Genomic DNA, 13,676 nt, shown 5'->3' with positions numbered 1-13,676 from the left:
TGTTGGAATTTATTTCGGGGGGGGGGGGGGAGTAGAATATTAAAGCAAGGAGATAATGATGAGCCTTTATAAGATACTAGTCAGGCCGCATTTGGGAGTACCGTCAACTGCTTTGGGCCCCATATCTCAGAATGGAGAAAGTCCAGAGGACTTTCATGAGGATGAGTCAGGGAATGAAGGGGTTAACATATGAGGAGCATTTGGCAGCTTTGGGCCTGTACTCTCTGGAATTTAGAAGAATGCATGGGGATCTCATTAAAACCTACTGAATGTTGAAAGGACTAGATAGGGTGGATGTGGAGAGGATGTTCCTATGGTGGGGATATATGGAACTTGAGGGCACAGCCTCAAAATTATGGGGCAACCTTTTAGAACAGAGGTAAGGAGGAATTTTTTTAGCCAGAGTAGTAAACCTATGGAATTCTCTGCCACAGACTGTGGTGGAGGCCAAGTCCATGGGTATACTGAAGGTGGAAGTTGATTACTTCCTGAAAGGTCAGGGTATCAAAGGATATTACAAAAAGGCAGACGTATGGGGTAGAGTGGGATCTGGGATCAGCCATGATCCAATGGCAGAGCAGGCTCGATATGCCAAATGGCCCAATCCTGCTCCTATGTCTAATGGTCTTATACTGTTCTTGAAAAGAGGTTATTGGTATGCGGAAAATATCAATCTAACAACTTGTTGGTTAAATGTAACGTTGCCTTTCCAGAAAGGCACAACTTCATATAGAGCTGGGATTTGTAACCTTTTTTTTATGCCATGGATCCTTACCATTAACCAAATGGCCGGTGGACCCCAGGTTGGGCACCTCTACTATAGGGTATCTATTGGAACTGATAGGTCTGAAAAGAATACATTGGCAACAGCACCATAGGAAGGGCCGAATGGCTTGCTTCAATGGTACAACACTGCGCAATCCGAAGATGTACATGTTAATAAAAAAAACAGTCATATTCTTAATTTTTAAACTTTTACAATCAGAGGAAAATCACATCCAGTTGCATTCAATATGATTACACTTTTTGCTTTTTGTTTGAATTACTTAAGTAAATCATGCCTTCCACATTGCAAATTTCTTATCACTGTATAATGCAGAGCATTGATTTAGCTTCATGTTAAGATAAGATGCTTCATGTGGAAGAATTATTTCTCTCTATTGCAACCAAAGCCCTCGCAAATGTGCGCATTTCTCCTCAGGCAACAGGTCAAAACATCACAAGATATTCACACAATGATCAATGCCAAGTTTACCTGCGACATCAAACTCCACTTCTAGAGTGACTTTGCTGTTGATGGCACAATCTCGAAGGAGCTGGTTGGCTTCCTCCAGTGTGCTGTCCTCCGTCAGGATCCCATTGATCGTCAGGATTCTGTCTCCCACCTGCAGCAACCCACACCTGTCAGACACAGGAACAAAACCACCAGCTGTCACACGCACTTCAGGAAGCAAGCGAGAGAGAACTTCAAGTGCATGACATTTGAATGTTGGTGAAGCTGCTCTCCATCTGCTCTCACCCATTGCGGAACGTGATTCATTTTACACAGCATAAATCTTTTGAACAGTAGCACCACACAGGCTCTCAAGCTGCTGCTTTAAAGTAGGAAAAATTCCACGAGAGCAGCTGAAAGCTTACCAAGAGACTGAGCTCAATGCTCATTACATCCTTGCAGCTGAAGTGAGAATACAGAAGGGTAGTGAAATGAAAATGTCTTGTGCCAGCACGGATAACTTCACTCACCTCAGCACTGAACACAACCTATGAACTCACTTTCAAGGCGTCCATTTAGAATGGAGATGAGGAGGAATTTCTTTAGCCAAAGGGTTGTGAGTCTGTGGAATTTGTTGCCACAGGTGGCTGTGGAGGCCAAGTCATTGAGTATATTTAAGGCAGAGGCTCATAGATTATTGATCGGTCAGGGTATGAACAGATACGGGGAGAAAGCAGGGGATTGGAGCTGAGAGGAAAACTGATTCAGCCATGATGAAATAACAGAGCAGACATGATGGGCCAAAAGGCCTAACTCTGCTGCTTTATCTTATGGTCTTAAGGTAAATCACAATCACAGTACTATTTATTTATTTATCTATTAATTATTATTAGCTTGTTTTGTATTTGCACAGTTTGTCTCCTTTTGCACATAGGTTGCTTGTTAGTCGTTGTGTATTATTTTTTCATTGATTCTACTGTATTTCTTTGTTCTACTGTGAATGCCTGCAAGAAAATAAATCTCAGGGTAGTGTATAGTGACGTACTTGGAACTTTTTTGGACAACAGTTTAATCTAAAAAGCCATTAAGGACACTGTTTAGATGTCATTACTTTGAGTACAAGACGGGAGCCCAATAAAGGCCTTAAGTAGGCTGGAAGTGTTAATAAGAGCTATCACGAAGTCAAAATGTGAGACAGACTCAACAGAACAGGCAGCATGCATGATAGAAGAGTCTCGGCTGAAATGTCGACTGATCATTTCTCTCCATAGGCACTGCCAGGCCTACTGGGTTCGTCCAGCATTTTGTGTCTGATGCTCAAGAATCTCATGTCTCTGTCAACAGTCATCCTTTCTGCAAACCAGAAAAAAAGTTCACATATACTTTAAGTAAGTTCCTGGATCTCTGGGGCCTTTTGATAGACCATTCAAAACCTAATGTGATATACCAATACATTGTCCCTTTCATAGTAACTGCCATGGTTCCTGAAGATTGTTATAGCCAGAGGGTGGTGTTGGGGACTGGCTCACACTACTTACTAAATGCTCCCAATGACAAGTGGCTCAAATAGCCTCTGACAACCAAGTCTAGCTTCTGGCCTTCACGTGTGGCTCAGCTGCTAAGTCCAGCGGAACTATTTCTACTGACAGAAGGGGAGAGGGCAGATTACTGGCACCTTAAAACCAATCACTTCTGGCAGACTGGACTTGTCATCCAAAATTGGCAGCTCATCTAGTAGAAGTAAAACTCGGAGCTCAAACCTCCACTGCCTTGCTGCTATACCCACGCATGGGGAAGGCTTCAGGAGTAAACCCAGAGGGGAAAAATCCGGAGCCGGAGCCCCTAAGTTAAACACAGACTGGCAACTCCTGCGACGCTGCAGGTGCAAAACTCTATCGGTCTCTGCCATTCTTTTGGGTTTGTTAGATGTATGGAGAGGGGGAGCTTGCTCTCCATATCGTACTGCCCTGGCTTGTGTATCTAGACAGCCAGGATGCAAGCATGGTTGACCCTAGCCGACAGAGACGTCATCATCATCATCATCCACGATAACACTTCAAGGTCACGTCTCCTCGGACCCATGGGAGGACTGCTGTAATGGTGATTATTCAAGATGCATCAGTAACCATCCGACAATATGCAGCACATTGCTTCTAATTCCACAGTTCCTTGGACTAAATAGACAAGAACTGAAGCTCAGTTGACCTTGGGCCAGTTTTGAGATGTGAGTAAATATCTAGCCCATAATACTTCTTTGTAGGCAATGTCTCACACATTTTTTGTGTATTGGACATAATTGAATTTTCAATAGAAAACAGAAGTGAACAAATTGTGTTATGCCCAGATTTACAGATCTGAATTACACAATGCCTTACATTGAATACTGATGGTCTACAGTTCAATAACAAACAATTGCTATCACAAGACTGCAGGCAGTGGGAGGAGGTGGGAGAGAGATCAGTGCTCTTACTTTTTTATGTTTTATCAATATTACTAATAGAAAAAATGGTAAATGATTTTCTTTAACTCATTTTATCTTTCTTCAGAAATAAAACAACCAGAAAAAAATCTTCATGAAATTGCTTCCAGTGCTGCTGACATCGCAAAGTATTCTGTTCCCGTACAATGTGTGTACATATTTTCTCCTAAGCAACTAAAGCCATAGGGAGTTTCATTTTGAATTAAGAATGTTGACGCAAATCCCCCTCCGATCCTGATAACACCTGCTGCCTGCCTTTGGGTCACAATGTTGTCAATAATTGTCAAAGCTGTCAGGGAAATTGTGAACGTTTTTGACAGTTATTTATTAAAGAAACCATAAAACCATGAGATATAGGAGCAGAAGTAGGCCATTTGGCCCATTGAGTCTGCCTCATCAGTCAATCATGGCTGATCCAATTCTTCCAGTCATCCCCTCTCCCCTACCTTCTCCCCATACTCTTTGATGCCCTGGCTAATCAAGAACCTATCTATCTCTGCCTTAAATTCACCCAGACTTGGCTTCCACAGCCACTCATCTCAACAAATTCCACAGATTTACCACTCTCTGACTAAAGTAATTTCTCCGCATCTCTGTTCTAAATAGACGTCCTTCAATCCTGAAGTCATGCCCTCTTGTCCTAGACTCCCCTACCATGGGAAAATCTGTTCAGGCCTTTTAACATTTGGAATGTTTCTATGAGATCCCCCCTCATTCTCCTGAACTTCAGGGAATACAGCCCAATAGTGCCAGATGTTCCTCATACGGTAACCCTTTCATTCCTGGAATCATTCTCGTGAATCTTCTCTGAACCCTCTTCAATGTCAGTAATTCTTTTCTAAAATAAGGAGCCCAAAACTGCACACAAAACCAGGAAGCATCAAATTAAAAAAAAACATGAAAAATTACAACATTCGAACTTGTCAGTAAGGAATTCAAACATACACATATACAATAATCATTAGCCGTAACTGTTATAGCCAGCTGCTGGTGTAGTGGTATCCACACCGGACTTTGAGGGTGAGTGGTTCCCGGCCGGCTCGTTGCACATTCCCCATTTGTGCTAGTTTCAGCTTCAAGCTAGCAACTCGGCCTCGTTAAAAACAGACTAATGCTAAAGAAACGTCAAGGTTGCTGCCCAATGCACCACAAGGCGTGGAGAGGAGCAACAACAAATCAAATACAGACCATTTGCTATTCTTCCATTGATTTCAATTAGATTGGTGTGGCTCCAGTCTAAGAGGTGGGAGATGTGTGGAATTTCTGTGGGGAGCCCAAATGTGCCACAAAGAAGCCAACAATGTAGTGAATGATTTCACTGCAGGCTTAAGCTGGACTTCTATGAAGAATCATTGACTACACTGAGAGAGGAACTGGCATATAGCAGGAGATCTGACAAAGGATAGCAGACCTAAAATATTAACTGTTTCTCATTCTACATATGCTGTCTGATGTGCTGAGTTTTTCCAGGATTTATTTTTCTTTGAGAAAATCAGTCCTGTTACTTATCACTTGCATTCACAGAATGCATTTATTTCACAGTAAGAGTCACAGAAAAAAGCTATAACGCTGTTTTCCATCATGGAACCTGGGGCAGCATTTTATTCTGAGTGCTTGGACAAGAATTCAAAGGTTCAAGGGTTCATTTATTTCTAGGTATGCATGCCGTTTACAACTCTGAGACTCGTCTTCTCCAGATAGCCACGAAACAAAGAAAACCATGGAAACGTTCAAAGAACAACATCCAACCCCTCCTCCGCACAAAAAAACCTCTTAAATGGCAACAGGATCACCAACCCACCCCCCCCCATGCAGAAAATCAACTCGTGCAAATTGCAGGAATATCAACCCCCAACCACCTCGCACAAAAAAACGGACATATCGTGCTGAACAGCAACAAGAAAGGTGTTCAAAAACACAGAATGTAAAAAAAAAAACCATAATACCACAATGACATTCAAAACCAATTCTGTGAATAACTTTGCCGGAGCCAGCATCACAACTTAAACAAAACAGACGAAGCGACAGTTATCAATGCTAATGGATGTGTACAGATCATCCCTACGTCATGGTGGGGGCATCCGTTGGTCTCAAGAGACCATGGATCTGTGCCTGGAGTTTCCAGGGCGCAGGCCTGGGCAGGGTTGTATGGGAGACCGGCAGTTGCCCAAGCTGCAGACCTTCCCCTCTCCACACCACCGATGTTGTCCAAGGGAAGGGCACTAGGACCCATGCAGCTTGGCACTGGTGACGTCGCAGAGCAATGTGTTGTTAAGTGCCTTGCTCAAGGACACAAACACGCTGCCTCAGCTGAGGCTCGAACCAGTGACCTTCAGGTTACTAGTCTGATGCCTCGCCCACTAGGCCACGCGCCAACACAACGTCACATGGAATGACTTTATGTCTCTCAGATCTAATGGACACTTTGCTAATTTGCCTCATCAATTTTTAAGCATCCTTTTTCAGTTATTCACTATTCATTGATCGCTATTTTCCGTTCATATACCCAAAGTGACGAGCCTCCCGCTCAACATTATGTGAATTATTCCACTCTCTCAGTTGTTGGGGCTGGTGCCTGGGATGGGAGTGAAAATCAATTTAAGAAGAGAGCACTCATGAAAACTTGGATCTGCATAGGCTTCCAAAAGCCAGTTTTTCTTTGAACGGGCTCCATGGCATTTCTTTGCTTCGTGGCTGTCTGTGGGAAGACCAATCCCACGGTTGTATACTGTACACATACTTTGACAATAAATGTACCTTGAATCATCTTTGAACTCCAAGGAGTAACAAGCACTGACTTCAACTAGGAATAAAAGTTATTAAAAGAATCATTGTGCTAAAAGATGCAGTTTCAGTTATTGCAAGTGTACAGGAAACAGCAAACAACTTTGAAATGATGATCCAGCACTGCTCCGCATTGGAATCACGCAGCAGGCCAGAAGAGCTGGATGACTTATGAAGAGTAGTGTCCGATTTAAAAAGTAACACGGCCTGTTGGGACTTGCTGCTCTTTTGAGATCATTGGAGCTGTTATTTGCTGTGAGTTGGGGATTGACTGGGTTGTTGGGCAATTGGCAAGGGCCAGTGTAAAGGAGCTCAGGTGTAAGCGGAGAGGCCATTGATGGAATGGGCAGAGTTAGAGTGGAGAACTGAGACTTTGGCTCAAATTGCAAAAGCCGTGGTCCCGGAGGCCATTGTGTAAGATCTTCAGTGTAGGACTCTGAGGTCAGAGGGTTTGGCTTGAGAGGGTTTAGCAAGGAAGTAAATGTAAACAGCAGGTAAGAATAAATTTGTTTTTTTCTTTGTAGTAGTTAACTGAAAAGATTCCAAGCTACAACTAATGAATAAAGTAGGGATGTAAGATCAGGTGATAACTTGTAGCTGCATGATGTGGGAGCTGGTACCCCAGTTTGGGTCCTGGTGACCAGATTTACAGCAAGCACTGGCTGCTCTAGGAACTCAGGTTCAAAGCTGAGCTCCAAACACCATGATGCATCAGTGAAGAAGAGAGTTACCTGGACCCGGTGTTTCAGGAGGCAAGTCACGTCGATTAGATTAACTACATTCTTCGAATTCAGTCTGTGGCCAGGGACATGTGGGCGTGACCGTGAATGAGGCAGGTAAGCGGGTCCAAGAGGTACTGCAAGAGATGCCTCAGCCCTTGAGCTTGCTCAGCAGGAATGAGATTGTTGCTCCATGAGAGGATGAGAGTGAGGGCTGTAGGGAGAATGAGCAATGTGGTACACAGTGTCACTCAAGAGAGGGGAGAGAGAAGAGAAATTAGTTATAATTGGGTGTAGTTGTAGTGTAATTGTAGATGTACAGTCAGGGAAATAGACTCTCAAGGATTGAGAGTCCAGAGCACTGTTATCTGCCTGGTGCCCAGGTTGGGATATCTCATCTGAACAGCTGAGGAATTTCGAATGGGACTGAGGGGAAGGATCCATTTGTTGTGGTCCACGTGAGTACCAATGGCGTAAGCAGAACAAGGAAAGTGGTTCTGCTGATGAAATACAAGCAGCTAAACAAATGACAGAGCAAATTAGATGAGTGTAGAATGTGAATCTAATTAGGAGCGGGGTAGATAGAGGGCCATTGAAATTCAATGTGGACAGCTGCAAAGACCAGCACATAAGAAAGAAAAATCAATAGGAGAAATGCTGAAGAAGAAAGTAACAGACAGGTAAAATTAAAGAGATCTTTGGTTCTAGAACGTCAGTTGTTGCTGCAGGAGTATGTTTTATGAGTCCATCAGCCAGACTCAGCAATCTTGCACACCAACTTTATTTTCTTCCCCTTCACCAAATCCCTTGATGTGCTGAGATCCATTGATTTGAGTCTTGAATATACCCATTGAAAGAGCATGCTGATTGGATTACCAACGACAGTACATTGATTCCTTTGCGACGCCTTGCACCACTAGGCTTTTCATCACCTCGTACCAATTCTGCTTCACAGTGCTGTATTTCATTGCCACAATTTATTCAAAGCCTAACATTGCTACGTTACTCCTGTTTCCAGCATGGTAGAGGATGAAAGAGAATGGCAGTAGGTTCTTCATCTTGACCAGAGATTTCTTGATGCGATTTTAATAAAATTGCTGGGTCACCATCCAGCAAAGGAGGAAATTACTATGGAATTTAGTTGTGTCAGCTACTTCCAGGCATATTAAGTTTAGAAGCTTTTCAAGATCAAAGAAGACTTAATTGATGCAAGATAATTTAAGTACATCTGTCAGCATGCAAGGTGAACTTACCCAGGGGCAAAGAATCCTGGAGGAGTTGATAGCACTTCCACAGATCACAACTCATGATTTTGAATTTTACCGTCAGGGTCTCAAAGGATGGCATGGTAACCAGTGATTGCATGCTACTCATAAAGGCAAGTCGTGCAAGCTCTGGAAACACCAGCCATCTACATGTTTACAGAATATAAGCCTTTTTTAAAAAGTGATTTGACTTGCCAGCACAGGGGTTTATTCCTAAATCAATTCCATCAATTTATATAAACCTTGGACGCTGACCTCAACTCTAAATTTAAAATTACTACATAATTAGTGGTAAATTAAAGTCCTTTTACATATGTGCCAACAACATCTACATCAATGGAGCTGTAGCAGGAGCGTGCATCAAGCTTCAAATTCCTTGGTGTTCACATTTCCGATGATCTCATCTGATCCCTGAACTCCTCCATCCTGATCAAAAAGGCGCAACAGCACCTTTACTTCCTGCGGAGCATCAAGAAAGCTCACCCCTGTCCCAGGATACTGATGGACTTTTCCCGCTGTACCATTGAGAGCATACTCACCAACTGCATCTCAGTGTGGTATGGCAACTGTCCCGTATCGGACCGCAAAGCACTCCAGCGGGTGGTGAAAACTGCCCAGCGGATTATCGGCACCCAATTGCCCACCATTGAGAACATCTACCATAATCGCTGCCTGGGCAGGGCGAAAAGCATTATCAAGGATGCATCTCACCCTAACCATGGACTTTTTACTCTCCTCCCATCTGGTAGGCACTACAGGAGCCTTCGCTCCAGCAGGCACAGGAAGAGCTTCTTCCCTGAGGTTGTGACCCTGCTGAACCTCACATCACAGCGCTAAGCAGAATTGCACCCATATTGTACTATCTCAGTACTTTTATATCTGTGTGCTGTAGCACTTACTTTTTATTTGCAGTTATTTTGTAAATAACACTATTCTTTGCATTTCTGGTTAGATGCTAACTGCATTTCATTTGGCTTTGTATCTGTACTCAACACTATGACAATAAGTCTAAATCTAAACATCTTTATCAACATTATCATAATGTATAAATGTAGTCACTACATACAATTATGTTAATAAAACAGTAATTAGTTAAATTAACTGGGATAATTGAATGAATTAATTTCTATTGCTGTTCTGTGAAACTTGATGAGAACTGACGTAGTGCAAGAAGAATTAAAAACTAATACTGGACAGTTTAACAAGCAAAACGTGACAAGCACTCAAAGGGGATAACACAGCCTTCCTTGTCAATGGCTTCAATCGTTCAATTTAATACCAGACAATCTATACAGTATAGATGCTGAAATCTTTACTCTTTGCAGACATCCCTGAAAAGGAGAGAAAAACCCCAAAAACTGAGAGACAGAAACTTTTTAGAACCCCAAAATCCTCCCTCCCATGCACAAGCATCAATCCTCCCCCCTCCCTCCTTACTTTAGCAAGCATCAACCCCCCCCACCACCCACTTTGCAATAGCAAGCCTCCAGAGACTGTGATCAGAAAACTACTGTCCATCCTAACACCTCGACGTCACTCACTAATAAGGGGAAATAAAGGACCTCGTGTCTTCAATTAATACTTTTGTCAAGGTACATTATATATAAACAGTATCCCTGCCTTGCTCTTAGAGAAAGTAGGCAAAATAAAGAGCACTCTGAACCAAATCAGAAAAAGCATGCCTTCAAAATTAGGTGCAAAACTGAGCGAGGGCAGCAAACTGGCCCCACAGTTAGCCCTGCTACTACACACTCCAGGCACTCAAGTTGAACCCTGCTGGCAGTCTGTGTGGGTTTTAATGCTCTGTGACCACGCGAGTTTCTGCTGGACTCTCTGGTTTCTCTCTGCGTCCCAAATATGTGCAGGTAGATTCATTAGATACAGTGCATTACCCTTTTGTGTCAGCAAGTGCTAGAACGAGCAAAGGCGAGGGGGAGGAGTGGCATGGTAGCTTAGTGGTTAGCACAATCTTTTACTGCCAGCAGAAGTTCCAATCCCGCCACGGCCTGTAAGGAGTTCATACGTTCTCCCCCGTGACTGCCTGGGTTTCCTCCAGGTGCTTCAGTTTCCTCCCATAGTCGAAAGACGTACTGGTTGGTAGGTTAATTGGTCATTGTAAGTTGTCCCGTGATTAGGCTCGGGTTAAGTCGGGGGTGGGGGGGGGGGGGGGTTGCTGGGAGGTGTGGCTCGAAAGACTGGAAGGACCAGTTCTGTGTTGTATCTCAATAAATAAATAAAGGAAAGGTGATGGGAATGTGAGAGAGAACAGGGACAAAGAGTGTGGAAATAATACTGATGGCTTCTCGGAAGCTCTCATGGACTTAACAGATGTCTCTCTCCACAAGTTCGGACAAAATGACAGATATTTCAGATCATTATCGACACAAAGCATAAAAAGTGCTTCTCTCTATCAAGATGCTGAACAACCTGCTAAGAAGTTTCAGCCCTTTTAAAAACTTTTAATTCAGATTCCATCATGGTCAGTATTTTGCATTTAGATGGTGGAACTTTTAGAAACAAAATCTTAAGCTACAGATAAACCAATAAGCCTATCTGACAGATAACTCTTGGAAACAAGACAGCAGTTGTTAAATCAATACCCAGTCATTGCTATACAAATTACTGTCAGTGAAACGAAGGACACCAGTTTAAAATAGATTTCAAAGGCAGACAGGGTATGAGCATATGATGCACAGAGATACTGTAATTGCACAGTGTGAACCAGAATACCAACAGGTGAACGGATAGGAATATACAGACTGACATTTTCCCCCAACCATAAGAAAATGAGCCGAAATAATCAAAGCTAGCAAAGGGGGAACCAATTTACACAGTGAGAACACTTTTTATATCACATTTATAGCTGATGTAGGATAAGAAACCAATACACACTGACAGCTTAAGTCAATTATAGTGGCAGAGTGCAACATTTGAACATACAAACCAATTAGAAGTACTCGGTCCCTCAGCCACTCTGGCCTACTCCATCATTCAAGATCACGGCTGATTTAATTGTAATGTCAACTCTACAATCCTGCCGACCTTCTTGTAATCTTCCACCTCCTGCTCATCAAAAGTCCTTAAGACCATAAGACAAATGAACTTAAGGACAACTAAGCAGAATTAGGCCATTCAGCCCATCATGTCTTCTCCACTAATTAACCATCTAGCTCTTGGATCTAACTTGGCAAAAGCAAATACATGCAGCGGTACTTTTAAACCTGCTGTATAGGCCAATTCATTGTATCGGATGCAATGAATTGCAGGAGCATTGATGAACTCCAACCATACCACTGACTTCAGAGGACCATGGAGACGGGAGGTCCAGGAGCTAAGGGCCCAAGTAATTGGGCACAATTAAACCTAGAATTTGTGAAAGTTTCAAAGCAGAAACAATATGCTGTTAATATCACAGATGTTTGAGCAAAAGCAGGAATGACTATCCACCTATTTAAAAATAGGACAATGCTGTCAAAGGCTGCCAAACCATAATGGTTTTATATGTTTATAGCTTGATCTCACGTACTATGGCTGAAAGAGAATGATTAAAAGAGAAGAGGCATTTAAAATAAATTCTCTTCTGGTGTCAAACGTCTTCTGAAGATGTAGTAGCAGCAAGAGACATTAAACAAAAGGGCTGCAAATATTATCAATTTATTTATCAAGCTCTTGGTCTTCACCTGGAACTCCATTACAATATCTAATTGTACCACCTTACTGGATGGCACCCAAGTAGTCCGTTGGAACTGCACACACCTTGGCAAATTGAAAAGAAAGCTGATGAATAGAATAGAACGTTATTGTCATTACTCAAGGCAATGAGAATGCGGTGCTGAATAATAATAAAAGCTTGTCTTTAGCGTGCTAAGTAATACCCAATGTTAATGGCTACTGCAGTCAACGTAAATGAAATGATAGATAATTTAATTTCTAAATAATTTAGCTCTTTAATTCTTAATGAAATCAAGCAGATTAGGTTGGAAGATGCACTTGAAGTATTGGACTTCAATGCATGGCAGAGTACTCAAGGGGCCATACAATCTCTTTCCACCTCTGTTCTTAAGCAAGTTACTTTGTTAGGTGAAAAAGGGAGCAAAATTGAGAAGACAAATGCTTCCTTCCATGATGGTGGTGAACGTGAAGAGGAGTTAATCAGTGCTCAGTATATAAGATACACAGTGAACTGAAAATCAGTTCTATATTTGTATTTGGCTTTGATGCACGGCAGCATGATGGATGCCATACAGAAACACATTACAGGGATGATAAAGATGTTTGAGTGAGCATTTTTTCAAACAATGCATCACTGCCTCATTCCTATGTCAGAACCAGAGAATTCTCATCTTTACTCAATTCTGCAAGATTTGCACCATAAGAAATATATTAAACACGTTAATAAACAGTGGAAATAACATGGAGATAGTTTTAATTTGACCAGCATTCTTAAATCAAACTAAGACATATATGTTTTAAAAAATAAATCCTAATGGAATACTAAAAAATCACAACAGAAAAATATGATCTTCATTACAGTTAATATAACCTCCTGTCTGATATAGTTCATGATAAATAAAAGCGACTTATCCTGGTATTTTACTAATTGTCAATTAAGAGCACTGAGAGGTAGAACATGGAACATTTTTCAATCTGACAACTGTAAATTAACATCCTATAATTAATTGTAAAATGTCTTGATTAAATATCCTCTCAAGCAGAAAAGAGTATTTGCAAAAAACATTTCAAAGCTCCAACTCTCACCTTTCTGCTGGGCTGTCAGGTTCAATGTATGCAATCAGTGGTGGAGAAGACAAAGTCTCTGTGGCAAAAACACCTCCCTGGAGCTGAATTCCAAACCCTACGATTGGGTCACTGGTTAGAAGCACTTCCGCTGTTTCTGTGTGAACAATCTGGCCTGCAGAACCGACCGTACTGGAGGCTAAAGACACTGTGAAAAGACAGTGGTGGGTATCACTTCTGGGTCCATGTATATAACTAATATGATGTTGTTTGAGAAACGGTCAGTCTCTGCTTTTGTAATAGTCATTGTAATTGCAAGCTTTATAAAACATTTGTTGCATTAGCAAGTGATAAGAGAGTAACATATTACTCCAACTACACCTCCTATATATGAAAAAGAAACTTCTGCATAAATGTTACAGAACATGAAAAGATCACATGGCCCAACTAGACCATGTTGGGCTTTACCTTTCAAGTGG

General features: G+C 42.0%; 1 protein-coding gene across 5 annotated transcripts in view; it reads right to left on the bottom strand.

Annotated features, from left to right (window-relative positions):
* Positions 1–13,676, bottom strand: part of grip1 (glutamate receptor interacting protein 1) — a 302,489-nt gene that overhangs the window by 52,223 nt on the left and 236,590 nt on the right. For all 5 annotated transcript variants that reach the window (XM_073059570.1, XM_073059571.1, XM_073059575.1 and 2 more), the window contains 2 exons: positions 13,219–13,405; positions 1,256–1,401 (listed from right to left, as the gene is read on the bottom strand). In XM_073059570.1, coding sequence (XP_072915671.1) covers positions 1,256–1,401; positions 13,219–13,405 — 333 coding nt within the window. The remainder of the gene's footprint in view (positions 1–1,255; positions 1,402–13,218; positions 13,406–13,676) is intronic.

This window comes from Hemitrygon akajei, chromosome 10 (genome assembly GCF_048418815.1).
Source record: "Hemitrygon akajei chromosome 10, sHemAka1.3, whole genome shotgun sequence".
NCBI lineage: Eukaryota > Metazoa > Chordata > Chondrichthyes > Myliobatiformes > Dasyatidae > Hemitrygon > Hemitrygon akajei.
This window is presented reverse-complemented; position numbering and strand designations above follow the sequence as displayed.